Source organism: Myotis myotis, unplaced genomic scaffold (genome assembly GCF_014108235.1).
Source record: "Myotis myotis isolate mMyoMyo1 unplaced genomic scaffold, mMyoMyo1.p scaffold_m19_p_19, whole genome shotgun sequence".
Classification (NCBI taxonomy): Eukaryota; Metazoa; Chordata; class Mammalia; order Chiroptera; family Vespertilionidae; genus Myotis; species Myotis myotis.
The window spans coordinates 4,430,968-4,453,289 of record NW_023416323.1 but is presented as its reverse complement, the minus strand read 5'-3'; the positions used below and the strand labels follow the sequence as shown (position 1 = coordinate 4,453,289).

At 56.4% G+C, this 22,322-nt stretch overlaps 1 protein-coding gene across 1 annotated transcript in view; it reads left to right on the top strand.

Annotated features, from left to right (window-relative positions):
• The first annotated feature begins 8,629 nt into the window (after positions 1-8,629).
• Positions 8,630-22,322, top strand: part of POU2F2 (POU class 2 homeobox 2) — a 37,548-nt gene continuing 23,855 nt past the window's right edge. The window contains exons 1-6 of the mRNA XM_036346509.1: positions 8,630-8,716; positions 17,650-17,715; positions 17,802-17,833; positions 17,974-18,033; positions 21,484-21,600; positions 21,836-22,114. Coding sequence (XP_036202402.1) covers positions 8,704-8,716; positions 17,650-17,715; positions 17,802-17,833; positions 17,974-18,033; positions 21,484-21,600; positions 21,836-22,114 — 567 coding nt within the window. The 5' untranslated portion in view covers positions 8,630-8,703. The remainder of the gene's footprint in view (positions 8,717-17,649; positions 17,716-17,801; positions 17,834-17,973; positions 18,034-21,483; positions 21,601-21,835; positions 22,115-22,322) is intronic.

Below are 22,322 nucleotides of genomic sequence, written 5' to 3'. Positions count from 1 at the left end.
GGCTAAAACCCAACAGGGCAGACATGCTCCTTGTCCTCCCAGCATGAACATTCAAGTGGGAACTTGAATGGAGACCGTGAGCAGTGCTGGGAGGAAATGCAGCATGGGAAAGGACAGAGCGAGGAGGAGAGGGGAGGCTATGCAGGTGGTGTGATCAAAAAGACTTCTCAGGCCCTCGCTGGTTTGGCTCAGTGGATAGAGCATCAGTCTGCAGACTGAAGAGTCCCAGGTTTGATTCCGGTTAAGGACACATGCTTGGGTTGTGGGCTTGATCCCCAATAGGGGGCGTGCAGGAGGCAGCCAATCAATGATTCTCTCTCATCCTTGATGCTTTTCTCTCTCCCTTTCCCTTCCTCTCTGAAATCGATAAAAACATATTTTTTAAAAAAAGACTTCTCTGTGGAGAGGACGAGTAAGTGTAACCCTGGATTAAGTGAGGGAACACACACGGGACATCTGGGGAAAGATGGGAGGGAGGAGAGAACAAAAGCAAAGGTCCTGAGGCATATTGAAGCTTGGGCTTGGGTTGCAGGAACACAAGCCAGCCTGGAGGAAGTGAGTGAGAAAGCGATAGGTGGTGATGTCTTAGAGGCGGACAGAGGCAAGGCCACATGGCAGGGTCTCGGATGGCTGCGATGGCAGTGTCTCAGGGTGTTTGGGATAAGGAGTCTTGAAGCTAGCTTGAGTACCTTGGACAGCGGCCTCGGTCCCGGGAACATTTGCAGCCATGAGCGGTGGCACCCTACCCAATATGGGTTTCTATTAAGGTCTGCTTCTTGGCAGTGAATTGGGGGTGTGTGGGGAGCAGATGACATTGAAACAAGTATGAATTGATCCCTGCCCACAGGAAGCACAGTAATGTGGGTGAGTCATAAATGTGCAGTTTAATCGATCTTTATCCAGTGAGCATCTGTGTGCTCACTACTTAGGTCGGGATAGAGGAGGCAGCCAGTGCCCAGGAGCCCCCACCCTGTGTCTCCCTTCCCAAACACATCCCTGCCTCCCTCCCTGCTGGAAGCACCACTGCCCTCTCTTTGGGGGTAATCATTTCTGGGCTTTCCTTGTGTTAGCCACCTGTGAATCATTTAATATATCCTAATTTTAATTAAAAATGAATATAATCTCATTATTAAAACCAAAATGACAACAGAGGTTAAAATCCCCTTTGAGTCTCCTCTGCTTTCCCAGTCCTGGCCCCTCAACACCCAAAGAAAACATGTGGTGTTTTTGTGTGTGTTTTACACAGATGCTATTCAGTTGTATAAATTATTCTACAACTTGCCTTTTCTCTCAGTAGGTCTAACAAAATTTTCCATGCCCATATCCATAGGTCTATGTCATTTTCTTTGATGACCATATGCTATGACTATATTTACTTAGCCATTGTTCCGTTGTGGCATCTAGATTGTTTGATTTTTCTCTATTTCAAACCTTGATATGGTGAACACTTCGTGAGCTTTCTGAATTCCTTGTGCATGGTGGCAAGTGTTATATTTAATATTAATGAGGTTTCTGTCCAGCCCATGTTACTACCCGGATTTCACAGATGAGGTGCCTGAGGCTCAGAGAGGTGAAGTCACTTGCCCAGGGTTACACAGCAAGGGAATGGAGGCACCAGTTTCCAAATTCTCATCTGTGTGGCTCCCAAGCCAGTGCTTATATACACCTGTACAGGTAATTACAGTCCGTGGGACAGAAGTCCTCATTCAACAAACATTCCTGGAGGCCATCAGACCCTGCCCTGCCCCCAGGCCTTGCCCCGTGGGGACAGACTCATTGAGAAGTAATTACAATGCCATAGGATTAGTCCTAAAGCCCAGGATGCTGCCTGGAGCTGAGGAAAGATGGGGTCATTACTATTAATTGGCCTGGGGCAAAATCAGAGAAAGCTTCCAGAGGGAATATTTGAGCAGAGTCTGCAGAGGTGGGCAGAATTTGGGTGACAAAGGAGCACAAAGGACAGGCACGTAAGGGAACCCGAGTTGAACAGAGGAGGAAGTGAGTTCTGAGGGCAGCATGGTGAAGCGGGTGGCAAGGCCCATATCCACTTGAGCTTGGAGAGCCAGCCTTGGGACTTCGCTCTGTGAGCCACAGGAGCCGAGGGAGAGTCACTCACTCAATAAATAGGGTTCGAGCACCCACCATGTGCCCGGCAGTGTTTTTAGGTGTTGGGGACACCACAGTGAACAAGACGGAAGAGGACACCTGCTCTCAGAACGCTTACATTTTAGAGGGGGAAATGGGCAATAAACCACGCTGACAGTCATTGAGTTCCAGAGATTGTCTTGAGGAAAATGAAACTGGGTGAGGAAGTGATGAAGGGAGGGCCTCTTGAGGCCGTAGGATCAGAAGAATGGGAAGAGATGGGAAACAGAATTCTAGGGGAGAGGTCAGCAAGGTCAAAGGCCCCAGGGTGGGGGCACACTTGTGTGTCTGACATGTGGTGCTTCTCGCAAGGTCCTGCAGGGCCTGGAGGCCGTGGTGAGGGGATTGGGCTTGTCCTAGAGGCAGCAGGAAGTTGCTGGAGGGCTTCTGGACCAAGGACAAGGGCCTGTGCATTTCAGCCTCTGGATAGCTCCCTGTGCAGAGGCCACAGCTGTGGCCTTGAGCCAGAGGTCAGTGCTGGGTGAGTGAGAGGTCTGGGCTGAAGGGGAGTGTGCAGCACAGGGGCAGGTGGAGGCTTCTGGACTGAGGTCAGAGCCTTGTCAGGGGAGGGCTCAGGGTCCCAGTGGGTATGTGGTGAGGGATGCCAAGGACCCTGTTTTTGGAGGACCTACAGGCTGAGACATACTTTTATCTTCTTTGAGCCATATCACAATGCTTCTCAATTTCTTCTTACTCGAGGTGGGTCTGGGAAATTGGTGGTGATGCTGGGGATGCAAAAGAAGTGTTTGTGTCAATGCGTTTATTAAGCACCTGCTGGCTTCCTGGTGCATAGACCTTGCCGATTCTGAGATTCCTCTTCCTGATCTCTCCCTTGGCACGGACACAAGTCTCTTCCCAACCTCACCCCCTTCCCACTGTCCATTGGTGATGGCCTCAGGCCCATCCAGCCCCCTGCACAGCCACCCACGTGCAGACTCACTAGAGTCCTGCAGACTCTCACTAGGATTTGTAGCCTCATTTGCATCCTCATGGCCCCTTCCTCTCCTGATGTCTGAGCCATTGTTCCAGCCTCCCCTCTGGTCATCTTGCCTGCAGATTCCCCCACCAGCCTGTCCTCACACCAGTCCCCCATGGATCTTCCTTACACAGGCTCTCCCTGCTTAAAAGCCTTTCACCTACAGCATCACATCCAACCTCAAGGCACACAGGGTGTCCTGCTGGGAACTTTCTCATCTGAGCTTGATCCTCCTCCCCCATCTTTCTATGGCAGGAAAGGCACGTCGGCATCCTGGCCCTCATTGTTCACTTCTCCCCCACACCCCGCCTTCAGCCAGTCACCAATCCTGTTGTGTCCACTCTCAAAATTGCTTCTGGAGACACCTGCTCCTTTTCTACCCCCCCTCCTCCGTTCCCAGCTCTCATGTGGACCCCATTCATTTCTTCATGGCCGACCTCCTTCATGCCCTGGCCCCTCCAGACTAGCCTCCCAAGTAGCCGGAATCGTCCATGAAATGTGCACAGAACTACATCGCTCACTGGCTTAAAACAGTCTCAGTGGTATCCCACTGTACTTACAGTAAAGTCCAAAATGCTTACTCTACTCTACAAGGCACTGTGGGCTGTCCCACCTTCCTCTCCATTTCATCTCCCACATCCTCCTTGATCACTCTGGTCCAGCCATTTGTGCCTCCATTTTCCTATTGAAATAATGGCCCGGTGCATGACATTCGTGCACTGGGAGGGGGGGGGTCCCCCTCAGCCCGGCCTGCACCCTCTCACAGTCTGGGACCCCTTGGGGGATGTCCACTGCACGGGGAGCGGGTCTCAGCTGGCAGGCGGACATCCCCTGAGGAATCCTTAGCGGCGTCCTTGGCACTGCCACAGAGGTGGGAGAGGCTCCTGCCACCACCACTGCGCTCGCCAGTGAGCCCGGCTTCTGGCTGAGCTGAGCTCCCCCTGTGGGAGCACACTGACCACCAGGGGGCAGCTCCTGCATTGAGTGTCTGGCCCCTGGTGGTCAGTGTGCCTCATAGTGACCAGTCATTCTGCAGTTTGGTCAATTTGCACATTAGGCTTTTATTATATAGGATTGCTATGTTGCTTGCTGCCTCAGGGCCATCACCTCCTCTGTTCCTATGGCCTGCATGCTCTTCCCTGGACTCTTTGTCTTATGAGTGATCCAACTGCTGAGTAAGTGTTCCCTCCATCTTCCATCTATTCTTAAAAGCACTTTTCCCAACTTGAAATTGCATATTTATTTGATAACATTTTTAAATTGCCCTCCCCCCCAAAAGACTGTAAGCCATGTGGGGAAGAGAAAACATCTTTGTTTTGCTTTTTCAAAAAAAAATTCAGCTTTACTGGGGTATAACTGTTATGCTTTTAACCACTGCATTCTCTGAGCTTAGCAATGGCCTGGCACATAATAGGGTTTGTTGGATACTTACTGACTCAGTGATGGAATATCAGGGTATTTCATCAACTCCAGTCTTCCCCTCGGACCATGAGCTCCTGAGGCAGGTTCAAGCTCATCTCTGGGTCCTCAGCCTCCAGCCCAGGGTTTGTCACTAAGGGGCACGTAGGAAATGTTTGAACTGAAGGAAATGGGGAATTGATGGGTTCCTTCAACAGAAAGAGTCCAATGCATTGCTGAGTATAAAAAATAGACTCTAAGGGCAGTGGGGGGTTGGGCTGTGGGCTGTGAGGAGATTCCAGTGTCCCTGAGTGGGCAGGGAATGGCTTTCTGCTGTCCACCGGAGGATGGAGAGCATTTCAGAGCTCTATGGAGGCCCATGGTGGAGTAGAGAAAGGGCAAGCTGCGAGGACAGGTCTGGCTTGAATCCTGCTCCCCCACTCACATGCTGTGTGACATGAGGCAAGTGGCTTCACCTTTCTGAGCTCCAATTCGTCGGTAGAAAGGGGATGATCACAGACCTTGCCTCCTGAGATTGTCATGAAGATTAGAAATAATGTATTGGCTCAATTAGCACGGACTAGACAGTGATGCCGCTGCTGAAATATTTTAAGTCCCTGGATGCTGGGTGCTCCTAAGCAGAACACGGGGTGGATACAGCTTGACCTTGCCTTGCCTTAGGACCACTGGAGAAGCAGCTCTGAGGGCAGGCCCCAGGCGAAGCAGGTGTGTAGACAGGAAATGAAGGCTCCAGCCCAGAAGCCAGCAAGGTGGGGAAGAAGTGGGCAAGCAGTGCCCAGGGCGGGCCAGGTGGGGTTTGATTTGAAAGTATTGGAGCCCATTGGAGGATGGCATGGCCATGTAGCAGGACCAGCCAGACATCCCTTTGTCTGAGTGTCTGTCTGCCACCCTCATCCTATTTTCCCATGTGTTTAGGCCCCTAAGCCAGCTTTCCCTGCCTCTCCTCTCCGCCCCCCCCACCCCCACCCCAAAGGCTGCCCTGGTCTGGGCTTCGCTGAAGGCCAATGTGCAGAGATGCAAAGGGAGGTTGTTGTCAATGAATGAATCTCAGTTCATCTTCGGGCTCAGCCATCCACTCAGTGTGGCCTAAAACCCAGTCTCTACCTGCTGCCACGCTGGGGGTCGGAGAGGCCTCTGGGCTCCCACGTGCTATCGCCCTACAGATTAGGCAGCAGTTACCCGCAAAGACCCCTCGGGTCCCCATGCAGCGCGGCGCGGGGACACAGCCAGGAGCTCAGTGGAGATGCCGCCAGACACAGCAGCATCTAGAAAGAGGCTGGGGAACGGAGCTGCAGACAGGGTCCCCAGGGGCAGCCGAGAGGAAGAGGCCGTGCTGGGGGCCCCGGGGGTGAAGAATCCTGCTCTGCTGTCCCCGGTGGGCTGACTGCTCCCCCCACACTCCCCGCCAGGCCCCTGGGGGACCTCGCTCTAATAATGTATTTGATCGACTCGCCGGCCGCGTACAAGCGATTATTGTCTTGTCGGGAGTCAAACGTATCGATCCGGTGAGAAATATGAGCGGAGCAATGGGGCCCGCGTGTCAGTTACCAGCCCCGCTGGCCCTGGGGAGCCCCCTGCGTCTCCTTTAATTACCGCTCAGCCCTGAGCCCAGCCTGGCCTCCCTGCGCAGCCTCCTGCCCAGGCTCCCTGCACCCCCCGGGGCCCCTGCTGCTCCCCAGCTCCTGTGCCCTACCTGTCTTGCTCAACATAGCTAGAGGCCTCTCTTCCAGCTGGGTGGCCACCATCCCCTGCACGGGCCCCCCATTCCTGGCTGCCAGGCCTACCCACCAGTGTGCCCCAAGCTCTGCTCCTCTGTCCTCCTTCAGGCGGGGGGCCTCTCACGCCCATTCTCCTTCAAGGTCCCCTGGCTCCTCAGGGACTCAGTTCTGGTCTGCCTGAGGCCATGAGAGCGGAGCCAACGCAGGAGGCCAGCGGGTGGGGCGCCTCCATCCACGGCTTTCCCCTTTCCCCTGCTCGGTACTCAGCTGCAGGCCTGGGAGGGCAGCTCGGAAATGAGCGAAGCTTCTCTCCTTGCTCACCAGAAAGGACTGCACCTGGTCACGTCCACGCTCCACACACGGGCGATAGTGACTATGTCCGGGGTGGAGCATGGGGGTGGCTTGTGGGGTTTGGTCCCCCATAGTGTCCTTATGACCCTCATTTCCAAATCCCCCAAAACGTAAATCCTAAATTGAAACAGAGCGTGCTGGGCAAATGGGCTTTAAGACAAGGATCCAGTACCCCACTGCCTGGTACCGGACTGCTGTCGGAAGACCCTCATGTATAGAAATTCTGTATGAGAGAGAGATGGAAAGAGAGGGGGCGGGGGGAAAGAGAGAGGGCGGGGGGAAAGAGAGAGAGAGAGAGAGAGAGAGGGAGAGAGAGAGAGAACGAGCAAGAGCAGGAGGCAGCAGATATGAGTTGGAGCTGAGTTGATGCTGGGTGGTCTGGATTTCCTCAGTGAAACGGCATTTACAGGACAGGATGGTGTGGAGTGTAGACAGCTGGGAACTGCCCCTCTGTGTGCAGCTGTAGGCACTGCTGGTCATTCCCATCAGGTGGGCCCGCCTGCCTGCCTGGGCGTGTCTGGGTGCTCAGGGCCCATGCAGACGGAAGGGCACGTGTGAAGATCTGCCTGTGTGTTATAGCCTGTGTGAGTGTGCATGGGTGTGAGTGAGGGCACATGCGGCCAGGAGCATGCCTGGCACACATGTGTAGATGTGCCCTTGTGCCATGTGTCAACGTGAGGGAGCAGAGGGGGTTCTGAACAGGCGAGTGGACAGGGAGTGTTGGTGTTGGAGCCGCTGCCCAGTGTTCCTGTGTCTACGTGTGCACACGTGTGTGTGTGTGTGTGTGTGGGTGTGTGTGAGGTGCTGGGGTCCGTGTGTAGAAATACTTGAATGTATGTGTGCGGGGGGAAGGGTGAGTCCAGGCGTCATTGTGCGCACGTGTGTTTTGGGGGTTCCCCAGCGTAGGCTAGCATAGTGAGTACGGCAGGGCCCGGAGGGCTGGTGGGCTGTTTGGAGGAGCCAGGCAGCCCCGCGGCTCGGACCCGGCACCGGGGTAGGGGTAAGGGGAGGCGAGGGGGGCGGGAGGAGAAGCGTGCAGCGCCTCGGCCGCGCCTTTGTCTGCGCCGCCGTGCACCCGGGAGTCCGACGCCTTTGTGTGACCCTCGCAGGTGTGCGCGCAGGGGCGAAGGAGGGGCGGGCGGGGAGGGGAGGGGAGGGGAGCGGAGGGAGGGGCTCCCTTCCCCGCAGCCGGCCCCGCCCTCCCGCCCATCGGCTGGGCGCGGCCGCCCTCTGGCGGGCGCGGAGGAAAGCTAGCCCGGAGCATCGCGGCGCCAAGGGCCAGCCCGCAGCCGGGGGACCGCGCTGCCCTCCACCCGAGCGGCCTCAGCGCCCGTGTTTGCCCCCGGCCGGCTTCTGGCTGCTCCAGGGCAAGGCCCGGACCTGCGCCTTCACTGCCGCCGCCCACGGGCGCCGCCTCCTCTCGGTGGAGGCCCGGACGCCTCACCTGCGGGCAGGTGTACGGCAGGGTCCCCCTTCCTCTCCCCCCCCTCCCCCCGCCCCCAGCCGGGCTGGAAACCCACCCGAACGCCTCCTCCTGCCGTGCTTTTCGGCTCTGAGCTCCTGCGACGCCACCCCAGCTCCCTGGTCCTCAGTCTTTCCTTCTGTGAAAGGGGCGAATAGTGATCGCGCAAGAGATGACCCTTGTCAAGCGTGAGCTGCAGGGCATGGCTTTGGGAAAGCCTTCTCCCCCTGCACCCCCCCGCCCCCCATAAAGCTTCTAGCCCTTTTTTTAGTGGTGTTGTCACGGGCCCACCTCTCTCCCAGCCCACACGCCCTAGTCCAGATCTGCCCTGGAGGCAGCACGGGGCTGGGGCGCTGTGGCAGGCACCTCCGGGGCACCGCTGTGGGATCCAGCTCTTCCAGCCTGCCCCGTGCCCCCCCCTCACACCCCCACTTCCCCTACAGACTTGACTTGGGGTCGCTGCCTGCAGGGGTGGGCCTTCCAGCAGGGTATTTTCCCTTCCGAAGGGGGCGGACCCTGCGGTTTCCTCCCGGGGTGACTTCCGGCAGAGAGGACTTGGCCCCCAGAGAGGGCGGGAGGTGACACAGTTGTTCCCCCAGCCCTGCGGGGCGGGCAGCACGGTTCACTCCAGCATGGGGGCTCCAGGTAAGGCCCGCGCCGCTGCGCAGAGTTAGGGCAGCTCCGCGGGGTTGGGCCCGCCCTGCCCTTCCTCCTTGGCTCTCTGTGCTTTCGCTCTGGTTCTCAGCAGCTTCCCCTTCCCACCCTGGTCCCCCTCCAGCTCGTTTTTCGTCTCCCCTTCCACAGCAGACACCTGGGGGCTCCCGACCTCTTCTCCCCATCTCTATCGCTCTGTCCCCAAGGCTCCCGGGGAGGGACACAAGCCGGGTTGGTGGGGGGCTCTTCTGTGGACCAGTGGGTGGGTGACAGGAGCCGGGGCTGCAGATGGGTGGGAAGGCTGAGCGAGTTGCTGGGCTTGAGGGTGTGCGGCCTGTGAGAGGCAGCGGCCGAGTCTCCAGGGTGTGATTGCCCCAGGGTGTGATTGCCGTGTGTCCGAGTGTGAGGGAGAGTGCGGGCTGTGGTGTGTGCCACGGGAGGGGTCACCTTAGCAGTGAGCTCTGGGCTCACTTCTTCACTTCACTGGCCTCAGCTGTCACCTCCTCAGGGAGGCCTTCCCTGACCTTCCCATCTGAGCTGGCAACTGATCCCGCCCCTCTCAGCCCCCTTGCCCCGCTTCGTCTTTTCTTCGTGGCACTTACCACCCCCGAAATGTTATATGTTCCTGTGCTTAGTAACTGCCCCCCCCCCCATGTCAGTTGACTGAGTGCACACTGAGCACCAGGTACTGCACGAGGCGGTGTGGGTTTGCTGCCTCGTCTGGTGTAATGTGTCTTTCTCTGCATAATGATAGTTATCTCTGCATGAGAGTGCTGATGGGAGACTTAAAGGAGGTAATATACATCAGTGCCTAACACAGTGCCTGGAACACTGTGTGACTGCTTTATTTGTGACCATGTAGGCACGACTGTGGGTATGTGTCTCATTCCTGGGTGTCTGTGGGGATGAGCCTTGCTTTGGTGCTTGCCATCCTGTGTGCATCGGTGTGTGTGATCCTTCATCAACATGTATTTATTCGGCAGTTCTGTGCGGGGTGTTGGAAATACAACTGAGAGGCAGCTTCAGTTCTATACCGCTGGAGTCCCCTGTCCAGTGGGAGAGACAGATCTGCCACCGGGAAGTGGAGCAGGCACAGGGGGGAGGGGAGTCAGGGCTGGGAGTCCGAGGCACAGGGGACTGTGGGGGCCCAGAAGACTTGTCCAGTTCGGTCTGTGGGGTGTCAGGGAAGGCTCCCTGGAGGAGGGGATGTCTGGGCTGACATGTGAAGGACTAGTGGCTGTGAGCACGGCAAAAAGGTGGGGAGGGGATTAAGATGGAAGGAAGACACCATTTAGGATCACGTGATTATTTATTGAAGTGATCATATGTGCAATCATGTATGTATGTTCGCGTACATTGTGGACACAGACGTCCAGGGCATCTGCACACACATACCGTTTGCTCCCTACTGACTAATCCCTGAATGGGGTTGAATGGGGGTCCTATACATGCCAGGCACTGGGTTAGACCCTTTACTTGGATTTCTCACTGAATTGGCCTGCCCGGGAGGCCTGCCCTGCGTCCCCCCGCCTCGACAGGAATCAATACATTGTGTGACCTGGGGCAGATCACTCATGCTGCCTGGTCTTGGGCTGCACATCCGTGGACTAAGTTCAGGGGTCCACCCTGGCCATCTCCCAGGCTGAGGTGGTTCTGGATGTGTAAGTGTGTGCATGTCTGTGTGTGCGTGTCTAGCTTAGTGACCTGGGTGTATCTGTGGATGCACATCTGCCTGTGAGTGACTCTGGGGTGTGAGTGTGTGCACACCTGTATCTATCTGTATATCTGTCTGTGAGTGACTCTGGGGTGTGAGTGTGTGCACATCTGTATCTATCTGTATATCTGTCTGTGAGTGACTCTGGGTGTGAGTTGTATGAACACTGTGTGTGTTTGTGTGTGTCTGAGTGACTCTGAATGGTGAGTGTGTACATGTCTGTCTGTGTGCCTATTTGAGTGATTGGATGTGTGTGCATGTCTGTCTGTGTGTCTGAGTGACCTGGATGTGAGTGTGTGTCTGTCTGTCGGTGAGTGACTCTGGATGTGTAAGTGTGGAATGGCCTTAAACAACCAACCAAACCTTCTGTGCAAATGGGTCTCGGTGTGTGAGTGCGTATAAGCAGGTGCAGGTGTGCACACTCATGTCTGGTGTGTTTTGCATATCTGCCCGTGTCATTGTGTCTGGGCCTTTGTCTTCATCTGCACACATGCCTGTCTGGGGTCTGTGCACACCCTGTGTGTGTTGCAGGTCTCTGTGTGTGGCTGGGACCCTGCCTGGTGTGTGTGCTGTGGCAGCTCTTGCCTGTTGTCAGCACAGCTGTGGGGCCACATCTCTTGTTGTGTCTGCCCGTATCTCCATCCCTCCCTCCTGACAGCTCAGAAGCATCCACTCCCTTGAGGCTGCCCAGGGACAGCTGTGGGGTTGTGGGGGTGTGAGGTGTGGTTCCTGAGAGGCTGGGACCAGGCCAGCTGGGCCCGCAGAGGTTCCCGGCAGCACCGACCCAGCCCAAAGGGGCTCCCAGGCCAAGCCTTGATTGAAGCAGGCTGTGGAGGCAGGGGACCCAGGGGACAGGCCAAGCGGGGCCAGGAGGGGTGAGGGGCAGCCCTAGGGCCCTCTATATTTAGCCCCATTTTCGGTAAGTGCTAACGAGAAGCTGACCCAAGTCTGCTAAAACTGGCTGGGGGAAATGCAGAGGAGAAGTGAAAGTCGGGTGGGAGGGGCGAGGAAGGGTGAGGAGTGGAGGGCAGCCAGAGTTCTAGGCCTGGGGCCATCGCTCGGGGCGAGGCCAGGGGATGTGGGCACCCTGGGTGGGTCTGACTCAGGATGGTGGGAAACAAGGGGCCCATAGGATCTGTACCGCGTTTCCCTTTTGGCTAAAAAGTTACACACTGCCTGGGAGGGGAGAAGGGCAGGATGGCCATAAGTAACCAGCCGAACTTTCTGTGTAAGTGAGGCTTTGAGTGGGACGTCAGAAGTTTCCAGGGGTGGGAGCACATGAGAATCACAGGGAAGGGGCCTTTTAAAAATCTGATACTGCCCAGCCGGTGAGACTCAGCATCGACCTATGAACCAGGAGGTCACGGTTCGATTCCTGGTCAGGGCACATCCCTGGGGGTGTGGGCTCCATCCCCAGTAGGGAACGTGCAGGAGGCAGCCCACCAATGATTCCCTCTCATCATTGATGTTTCTATCTCTCTCTCCCTCTCCCTTCCTCTCTGACATCAATAAAAATATATTTTAAAAAACCTGGTACTCAGGTTGCACCCTGTCCCAGTGAAATCTTGTCTGGTGTGGGAATAGCATTAGTATTTCTGTAGCCGAGAGAGGGGCGGGGGCAGCCCTGCCTGGGCCCAGGTGCCGAATGCCTGCGGGGTGGGCAGCTCAGTGGCCTCTTGATGGGCTTGTCGGTGCCCTCCGGTCTCCATTAGATCCTCGTTTGGCTTTGGGTTCCTGGTTGAAATGGAGCCCCTATTCGTCCTTGGAGGAAACGAGCCAGCGAGGCCTGGGTGAAGGGCAGCACTGGCCATTTTGCCATTGGCCCAGCCTACATGCCATGGTGTGTGTGTGGCGGGGCTGGAGGGGGGGCTAGGGACAACGAAGGAATCAGAGTGGTGGAAATGTCCCCTCAAACCGCTTTTGCCCCTTCAGCCACTATCCCTGCAGAGGGGGTGCCCTAAAGGTGCAGGTTAGAGCTGCTTGGTCCAGGTGTCAGGTGGCAGCAGGGACACAAGGGGCTTGTTTGGACAGGATTGGGTCCTGGTCCCTCCGAGAATCCTTCATGTATGTCTTCATTCCAAAGACATGGTCCCAGCCTGAGCAGCGATGGCTGTAGCCTGGGGCCACAGTCTGGGGCTAAGAGTCACTGCCCAGGTGGTCAGGGTATGTTAGGGGCAGGGGCATCCCAGATGAGAGGGACACTAAACACTTGGGGATTCAGGGAGGACCTCACAGACGAGGTGACATGTGAGCTGGGGCCTTAAAGGGGAGCAGGAGTTTGCTGCTAGAGAAGGAAAGGGTGGCCCCGGGTGGGAGAAGAGCAGAGGCAAAGGCCTGGAGGAGGGAGATCAGGGTTTGGGGCCACTCTTGTTTATTGGACCCACGTATCCTATGCTGGGCGGTGTCAGGCACCCCAAGATAAGACAGACATGTCCCCCCTCAAAAAATTAACGATTTGGGGTGACGCCCGAATCCTCACTGCTAATGTGAGATGAATTTTTGAGCGGGTAAAGGTTACCCCCTAGCCGAAACCGGTTTGGCTCAGTGGATAGAACGTCGGCTTGCGGACTGAAAGGTCCCAGGTTCGATTCCGGTCAAGGGCATGTACCTGGGTTGCGGGCACATCCCCAATAGGGGGTGTGCAGGAGGCAGCTGATCGATGTTTCTCTCTCATCGATGTTTCTAACTCTCTATCTCTCTCCCTTCCTCTCTGTAAAAAATCAATAAAATATATTAAAAAAAAAAAGTTACCCCTAAGGTGACAAGCCTACTCTGTGGGATGCCTGGGTGTTGCCATCTGCCCGGAAAAAAAAAGACAGAACTGTCCTTGAGGGGGTCCTAGTCTGATGGGGGAGACATACTGGGGCCCAAGTGGCTACAGCCTCTAGGACAGTGATAAAGAGATGCTGGGCCCGGACGGAGGGAGCAGGGGAGAGCTATCTGGGGGCATCGGGAGTGGTGACTTCATAGAGGATGGAACTTGTGCTGGGTCCTGAGGGATGAGTAGGAGGTCGCCAGGTAGACAGTGTTCCAGGCAGAGGGACCAGCTCATGACAAGGTCTCAGGAAATTTGGTGAAATGGCAGAGACAGGAGGATAGAGGCAGGGACAAGCAAGAGACAGAGCTGCAGGGAGGGGCATCAGCAAGCATTTATAATCTGTTTTTCTCGGTGGATGATGCCAGTGATGAGTCAGACCTAACTCTGCATCCTGGTCTGGTGGGAAAGGACTGGGACACAGGTGGCCACAGCCCTGTGAGCTCGGGGCTCGGACAATGGGAAGGCACAGCCTGGGAGGTGGTATTAGTTTGCTGGGGCTGCTATAACACATAGCACAACTGGGTGACTTAAACAACAGAAGTTAATTTTCTCAAAATTCTAGACCAGTGGCTCTCAACCTTCCTAATGCCGCAACCCTTTAATACAGTTCCTCATGTTGTGGTGACCCCCAATTTCATTGTTACAAATTGAACATAATTAAAGCATAGTGATTAATCACAAAAACAATATGTAATTATATATGTGTTTTCCGATGGTCTTAGGTGACCCCTGTGAAAGGGTCGTTTGACCCCCAAAGGGGTCGCCACCCACAGGTTGAGAATTGCTGTTCTAGATGCTACTAGGCCGGTGTGGCTCAGTGGTTGAGCATTGACCCATGAACCAGGAGGTCACGGTTTGATTCTCCGTCAGGGGTTGTGGGCTTGGTCCCCAGTGTGGGGTGTGCAGGAGGCAGCCTATCAGTGATTCTCATCATTGATGTTCCTATTCCTCTCTCCCTCTCCCTTCCTCTCTCTGAAATCAATAAAAACATACATTTTTAAAAAAATTCTGGAAGCTAGAAGTCCAAGGTCAAGATGTTAACAAGGCTGGTTTCTTCTGAGGCCTCTCTCCACATACAGTCACATTCTGTGGTTCTGGGGGTTAGGGCTTCGACATATGAATGTTGGGGGACACAACGTAACCCGTAGCAGAGGCCAAGGATGAGCACAGACTCTCTGGGATGGAGGCAAGGTCAGAGGCTGCCCGGGGCTGTGGCAGGAGTGGCATCCACCGGCCAGGCGGGTAGCAGAGAACCTGCAAGGTCTGGACTCCCCGTGAAGCAGAAGCCCAAGCAGAAGGAGTGCCTAGTGTGGTGGAAGAGCATGATGCATGAGTGGTTAGAGATGGCAGTGGAGGGTGGCAGGGGCCACACCCCAATGCCAGGCCAAGGAGCCTGGGCTCTTGGGGGAGATGGGGAGCCAGGGGAGGGTTCAGTGCCAGGAAGCGCTGGATGTGGGATCTCCCTGGGGTGCTGTGGACACTGGCTGGAGGGAGGGGACTGGGCTGGGCAGGGGTGCCAGGGATGCTAGGAGGGGTGGAATTTAGGGCTGCCTGAGGGTTAGCTGTTGCTCGGAGCAGGGCCAAGGGCTGAGAAGCAGGACCTCACCACAGCTCCCTTTGTGCCCTCCTATGTTTCAGGATGTTGGCCACTCGGTGCCCTGTCCCCAGTGCCCAGGGCCTGAGCTCCCATACCGTCCTGGGCACCCATTGCCCACCCCACCCTCACCAGCCTACACCTTTAATAGGACTATGTGCTGGCTTATTCTTTTTTCTTTTTTTTTTGGTTTTGAAACGTTTTCTTTTTTTGTGAAAACATAACATACTCATAGGAAAGTGCCCAGGTTTTAAGGGTACAGCCTGAAGAACTTCCACGTGTGTACAAACTCACGTCAGCTCCCACAGGTCACGACGCGGACCCTTTCCAGCCCCTTCAGCCTTCCTCATGCCCTGTCCCGGTCGCACCCCCCAAAGGTACCCACCCGCCTGACCTTGATCATCGGATATCATCTCGCCCCTTTCTGAGCTTCGGGTAACTGGAGTCCTACTGTCCGCTTTTGTGTCCGGCGTCCTCCCCTCGGCGTCAGGTCTGTGAGATCCGGCGGTCTGAGATGCAGGAGCGTGTGCTTTCCCTGCTGCGGCGTATTTCCTGTGTGGACAGACCGCAATTTGTTGACCCGTTCCCCTGTTGACAGGCCCTGGAGCAGTGGTTCTCGACCTTGGCTGCACATTAGAATCAGCTGGGAATCTTTTTAAAATCCTGATTTCTGGGCCTCATCTGCATCAGGAGTTTAAAAAGATTCCCAGGTGATTCTAATGTGCAACCAAGGTTGAGGGCCACTGCCCTGGAGTTCTTTCCAGTTCAGGGCCTTTCCTGAAGGGCTGCTGGGAACACGTGCACCTGTGGGCATCGGTGGCCGGGAGGCCGGGAGTGGACGTGCGGAGTTGTAGGAGGGGCCACCTCTTAGCTGCCCTGACTTGTGCTCGTATTGGTTTGCACTCCCACCAACAGGGTGTGGCCTGGCTTTTTAATCAGGAATATTACACCTGAGTGACGTTTTGTGTCGAGTAATCTTCAGTTGCAGAATTCCTGGACTTCTCAGTTGCTGAGGGTGTCCCTGCTCTCTCTTCAGCCGGCCTTATTGAAATATCGGTGCCGAGCACACTGGAGTTGGACAGCTCCTTTGATGGGGAGGGATCACGGTGGGTTTTGGAGAGGCTGTGGGAGACACATTTGGGTCTGAGTCAGGATCATGAGTACGGTCTGAGGCCAATTTGGGAATCGAGTCCAAATGAAGGTCTTGGACTCTTTGGATGGGAGTTGGGGTCCAGGGTGGGTAAGGGGATTGAGAACGGGTCAGGCAGAAGCCCAGATTTGGGGTGAGGGGGTGAGGGGGGGGGTCTAGAACCAGGAAGGATTGGTCTGGAGTCAGTGTCAGGGTGAGATTGGGTGGGGTGACTGTTGGAGGTGAGGTGGGTGGAAGTCAGGGCTGGGGTTCATTAGCCTGCAGCAGCCCTGATTAAAAGCAGGAACCCTGCCCGGCTGGCGTGACTCAGTGGTTGAGCATCGACCCATGAACCAAGTCATGGTTCAATTTCTGGTCGGGGCACATGCCCGCCCCCACCCCCCGTCAAAGGCTCGATCCCCAGTGTGGGGCTGCAGGAGGCAGTCTATCAATAATTCTCTCTCATCATTGATGTTTCTGTCACCTCTCCCTCTCCCTTCCTCTCTGAAATCAATAAAAACATATTTTTTAAAAGCAGGAACCCTGGAGCCACGGAGGCTGGTGTCCAATCTCTACTGTCTCACTGCTTTTGGGGAGGTGACACCCCCTCAGAGCCTCCTTCCCTTCCCTGTGAGAGTGGGGTGATATTAGCACCAACTACTAGCGTGAGTTTGGAGGCGCACTCAGCCTGTGCTTGGCACTGGTAAGCACTCGGCCTTCCATGGTCAGCATCAGAGCGCTAGGACAGGGCACGGTCTCCATTGCATTGTGTCCCCTGGTGCCACCTCCCCTGGATACTTCCCTTCATTTCCGGGGTCTACAGAACTATAGAAAAGGATTGCATTTTAGGGGCCAGGTATCTTGCTGGGATTTGGGGGTGCAGTTGGAATTCAAGACTGAAAGCCCAGGTGAGGTCTAGGATTAGGTTTGAGGACAAGGTCGGGGGCAGAGCCGGAAGGAGCTGGAGCTGGAGTTACTGAGATCAGAGTGGGGCTGCCCCTCTGGTGCGCCTGTGCACGAATACAAGAGGGGAGGCGGGGGGGGGGGGGGGAGGTGCCGAGGGAAAGTGGTGGGCCGGGGGGAGCCCGGTGCTGAATGGAATGGGGGGCTGGGGGGCGGTGAGGTGCGGAGGGAAAGTGGTGGGCCGGGGAGACCGGTGCTGAATCACACCGGGGATCTTAAGACGCACTCCTTTGGGGATGCTGCCGTCCTGTCACATCCCCCAGGCCCCGCTCAGAGTGGAAAACACGCCTCAGCTGAAACCTGGTGAGGCAGGACGGCCCTGGTGCCTGGGCGGCGCCTGAGCAGAGGCCACGGCTGAGCCTCTCCTTTGGAACCTCAGCAACCTCCTCCCGGGCAGCCAGGCAGCCAGGTCTCTCGGGACCCCTGACCACAGTCTACATCCTGCCCTGCCCCGCAGCCTGCCGGGGCCACCCTCCCTGTGCACCTTCCGAGGGTGGAAAGGATCAGGCAGGAGCCTCAAGGCCTGAAGGCCCCTCGCTTGTCCTCCCAGCGAAGGGCAGAGGCCCCGAACGGAGGGCATGTCTCCCAGAAAGAGACACTTGCCAGGTGGCAGGGGATGAGGGGTTTGGGGAGAGGCTGCGGTGGTGCTGGAGGAAGGGCCGGGAGCTTGTCCTTCCTCACCCACTTCTATCCTCCTCTGTCCCAGAAATAAGAATGTCTAAGCCCCGGGAGGCCGAGAAGCAAGGTCTGGACTCCCTGTCAGAGCCCACAGGTGTGTGGGAATTAGAGGGTGGGCAGTGTGGGTGGTGGGAGCTTGGGGGCAGTGGGTGACACCTCCCGCTCCCCCTCTCATTGCAGACACTGAAAGAAACGGACCCGGCACTAATCACCAGGTCAGGGGGCGTGGATGAGCCGGGGGTGGAGAGGTGAGAAGGGAGCAGAAGGAGGCTGTGGGGGTGGGGGGGGGGGGCACAGGTGTCAGAAGCTGATTCATCTCACTGATCCCATCCCCACCCCAACATTCTCTTCACAAAACCCCCAGAATAAGACCTCCCCATTCTCCGTGTCCCCAACTGGCCCTGGCACCAAGGTAAGCACCTGTCAGAGCAGCCAGGGGAAGGGGAGAGGGGTGCTCGGTGATAGGTGGCAGTTGCTTTTGGAAGTGTCCCTCAGGTCTGTCATGGGCCCAGGGCTGAAGGGGGCACCTAGCCCTGGTACCTTGGTGACAAAGCTCCTCCCACCCCTTCTCACCCTCGGGCTCCCGCCCCAGGCTTGTGACTCACCCGGGCTCCTTCCCCTTCCCTGTGGGGTGGGCATGGCCAGGGAAATCCCCCCCCCCAAGAGCCCCAGGGCGATGAACAACAGGAAGCTGAGGGCCCGCCCCCATCCCAACTTCCCTGACTGAACTAGGGCCTGCCTCACTCCAACCTCTGCCCCCAACAAACACTCAGGGGGTGGGGTGTAGGAGGTGGAGGAGTCAGGGGGAGGCAGACCCAGTGAGGATGGCTGGGGGACCGATCAGATGCTGTAGGAGAGGACGCTGGGGAGGCCGGAAATGGCCAAACAGAGCAAATCCCAAATCTAGATGGGGCCCTGCTGCTGGGCCCTGCTGGGCTTCCGGGGTGTCTGGGGCCCAGGTCTCTATTGTCCAGCTGAGTGGGGCAGTCAGCAGGTCCAGAGGCCTGAAGGCAGCACAGCGGGCAGGGGTGTGGGCAGGACTCCAGGTGGCAGAAGGATGGTGAGGGGCTGGGGGCTGCTCTGTGACTGTGGGAAAGTCACTTCCCCTCTCTGGGCTTCTCAGTTTCCTCTTCTCTAATGGGGATGAGGGGGTGGACAGTCAGATTAGCTGACGTCCCTCCACAGCTAGCGTGCCCCGAGGACGTCGATGGGCAGTGTCTTGTCCCGAGCGAGTTGGACAGGGCCCAGGGGAGAAGGTGTCCAGCTGGACCTCCCTCCCTCCGATCTCGGGTTTGGCTCTGACCTTAGCCTTCAGAGCGTGCATCTCCTCCACGCCCTTCTTCCTCAGCTGAATCTTTGCAGCCCGTCCTGCCCCATTGCAGCCCGGTTTCTCTGTGGTGAAACCAGTGGGCCCGGGGGTAGGAGGGGTTCTCGCTCCCCTTCCCAGGCCTGCGCCCTGGTCCCAGGAAAAGCTCAAGGCTGCCCCGCCCTGGGCCTCTGCCTCCCCCTCCATCTCTCCCGTCAGTCTTGTCCTAACTGCAGGCTTCACGCGCTCCCATCACGATTTCAGACAAATCCACACCCATCAGGTACAATTATTTACATCAGACCTTTGTTAATTGGCTCGATTTTTTTAAAAACATTTTATTTGGGGGAATGTGAAGCTGATACAAAAGTAGAAAGAAGAACATAATGAAAATAACCTCCCAGGCACCCATCCGGCAGCTTCGACAGCCACCGACTCATGAGCCAGCTTCTCTTTCAACCGCTGAAATAAACATTTTTTAAAATGGAAATTTCATGAATGGAAAACCAAAATCACTTGCCATGGAAATAAATATAGTGATTGTTAAAATGTACCCAGAGACGCTTGCCTGCATGTAGGGGCCTAAGCATGAGGCCTGCCCTCAGTTGACAGGGGAGTTGGCCAACTTTGGGAGGTGTTGGAGCCGTCCTAGCACCTGACAGAGACTTTCTTAAGAGCTGGGAATAATGAAAGAACTCAAAGGAGGACTAGTGTTCTCGCCATGGCTATCAATGCTGTGTGGTTTTTAAAAACTTTTTAATTGACATATGACACACACATGATCCTCAGTGTATATACAACTGGCTTTTCACCAAAGCAAGACGCAAACACGACCAGACTTCCAGGAGCGCCTTCCTTCCCGCCAAGGATTCAGCCACGGCCTGGCTTTTCATACTCACTGTTGTTTCATGCTGCACCCTGCACCGCTGAAACTTTCTGACATTTGTACTTGGGGGCATGCCATTCACCCTGTATTATTTGGCGGCCTGGCTTTCCGGAGGAGGGTCTCTGTCTGTCTGTCAGTCACAGTGTGCATTCCAGATGCCATGCCTCTGCCAAGCTGCGGTGTCCCTTTCCTGTGGACCTTTTTTCTGGGACATTGGGCTGCAGTGTGTGATTCATCAAGCCGGTCCTCCTCCCATCCCCATGTGTCCTTTACCAACAAACCCTCCCCCACCTCCCACCCCAGGCGAGCCCACCGTCTGGCTGTTTGTGTAGGAGAGGAAGGAGGCCAGGGCTGCTTTATGCTGGTCTGCCCTAGGTGTTTTTTGTTGTTGTTAATTCTCAGCTGTGGACACATTTTCCATTGATTTTTAGAGAGAGTGGAGGGGGGGGGGAGAGAGAGTGGAGGGGGGGAGAGAGAGAGAAACATCAATGTGAGAGAGACACATCAATTGGTTGCCTCCCTCAGGCACCCCAACTGGGGCTGGGTATCGAACCTGCGACCCAGGTACATGCCCTTGACCAGGAATCAAACCCAAGACCCTTCGGTGAGCAGGCCGACGCTCTAACCACTGAGCAGCCGGCCAGGGCTGCCCTATGCTTTTGGTGCGAGGTGCCTCCACATCCTATGGAGAAATGAGGAGGAGCTGAGGGGCCCTGGGCGTGCAGGCTGCCAGCTGGCGGTGCCTGGGCCACCTCGGGCTGCAGGTGTATTTTCTTTGTCCAGCAGCATTCTTGCTTTAGATTTCTATTATTTTTTAAAAATATATTTTAATTAATTTTAGAGAGGAAGGGAGAAGGAGAGGGAAACAGAAACATCAATGATGAGAGACAATCATTGATTGGCTGCCTCCTGCACGCCCCCTACTAGGTATCGAGCCGGCAACCTGAGCATGTGCCCTTTACCAGAATCAAACCTGGGACCCTTCAGTCCATAGTCTGACACTCTATCCACTGAGCCAAACTGGCTAGGGCTGTGCTTTAGATTTTAAAATCTACCGCTGGCAGGAGCAGAGTAGGAGGTGGGCAGATCTGCTCTGTGGGTGGACGGGCGGGTAGTCCCTCTAGTCCGCCCATCATCCACTGCCCACCTCACCCGTTTGTGCTGTCTGCATTTGAAGTTGTGACCCATGTTCTAAAGCCATGGGTGGTTGTTTTTTTTACTACCCTTAGGCCCTTTGTTCCAATAAAATCTTACTCCACTGGTGAAATAAGAGATGTACCTGTATCTGAACAGATGAGGGCTGTGGGACCCAGACCCCCTTGTTTGAGATCCCAGGGCCCCATGGCATCATTTCTCATTTTACAAACAGGGAAACTGGCTCCCAAGAGGGGACAAGTGCTCTTCAAAGGTGGCCCTCCTCTGTGGGGAGTGTGGGTGCAGGGGGTGTGGTAGCCCATCTAACTGATGAGGAAACAGGCCAGAGGGGTGGTGGCCTGAGCACCCAGCTGGTCAGTGCAGGGTCTGACCTCTTTACCCCTGTTCATTTTTCCTGTGCTGGCTGGAGGCTGCTGTTGCCACACTCATGCCCTCTCTTTGGTTCACAGGTGGGCATTCTCTCTGGCCTCTACTTAACATTCTGGGGTCCTAGACCCTGCCTCTCTCCCCCCCAGATCAAGGCTGAAGACCCCAGTGGTGACTCAGCCCCAGCAGCACCCCCGCCCCCCCAGCCGGCTCAGCCACATCTGCCCCAGGCCCAGCTCATGCTGACGGGCAGCCAGCTCGCCGGGGTAAGTACTCGGGGAGGACGGGCCAGGGGCACAGGCCAGCCGCCTCCATCTGTTACAGGACCATGGCCTGGGTGTCCCTCCAGGGCCACGGCCACTCTCTGCCGCCTGCCTCTTGCCCTCCTCTGCCTCCCGGAAGACTTGCCCCCTCACCTGTCTGGCTCGGGTACTAACCTCTCTCTGCCTTCTCTGCTCCTCCCCATGCCCTCCTGTGCCCGCTGCCCCACCTGCCCCGCAGCTCACGGCGCTGATGCCAGCTCAGCAGCAGCTCCTCCTGCAGCAAGCGCAGGCCCAGCTCCTGGCCGCCGCCGTGCAACAGTCCAATGCTGCTGCCGCTGCCGCCGCCGCCTCCTCCACCTCCTCTTCCTCTTCTTCCTCCTCCTCCTCTGCCTCCTCCTCGACCTCGCAGCCCCCAGCCTCCTCTGGGGGAGGCGACCTGCCACCACCACAGCCTGCCAGCCAGCCCCCTGGGACCCCACAGCTCACCCTGTCCCAGCCCATCCAGCTCACAGCACAGGTAAGGGCAGCCGGGAGCCCAGTCCCCCAGCGGAGGACCCGCAGGGCTGTGCAGGGGCTGACTGGGCCTTGTGGCCTCGTTCCTACCAACAACCACATGCCAGGCAGTTCCCGGCAACCCTAGGAAGCCTTGGCAGATGCAGCCCTGTCTCTCAGAGGGCAGCAAAGCTCAGAGATGGAAGGCCCGGCTGAGTGCTTCCTATGCGTCT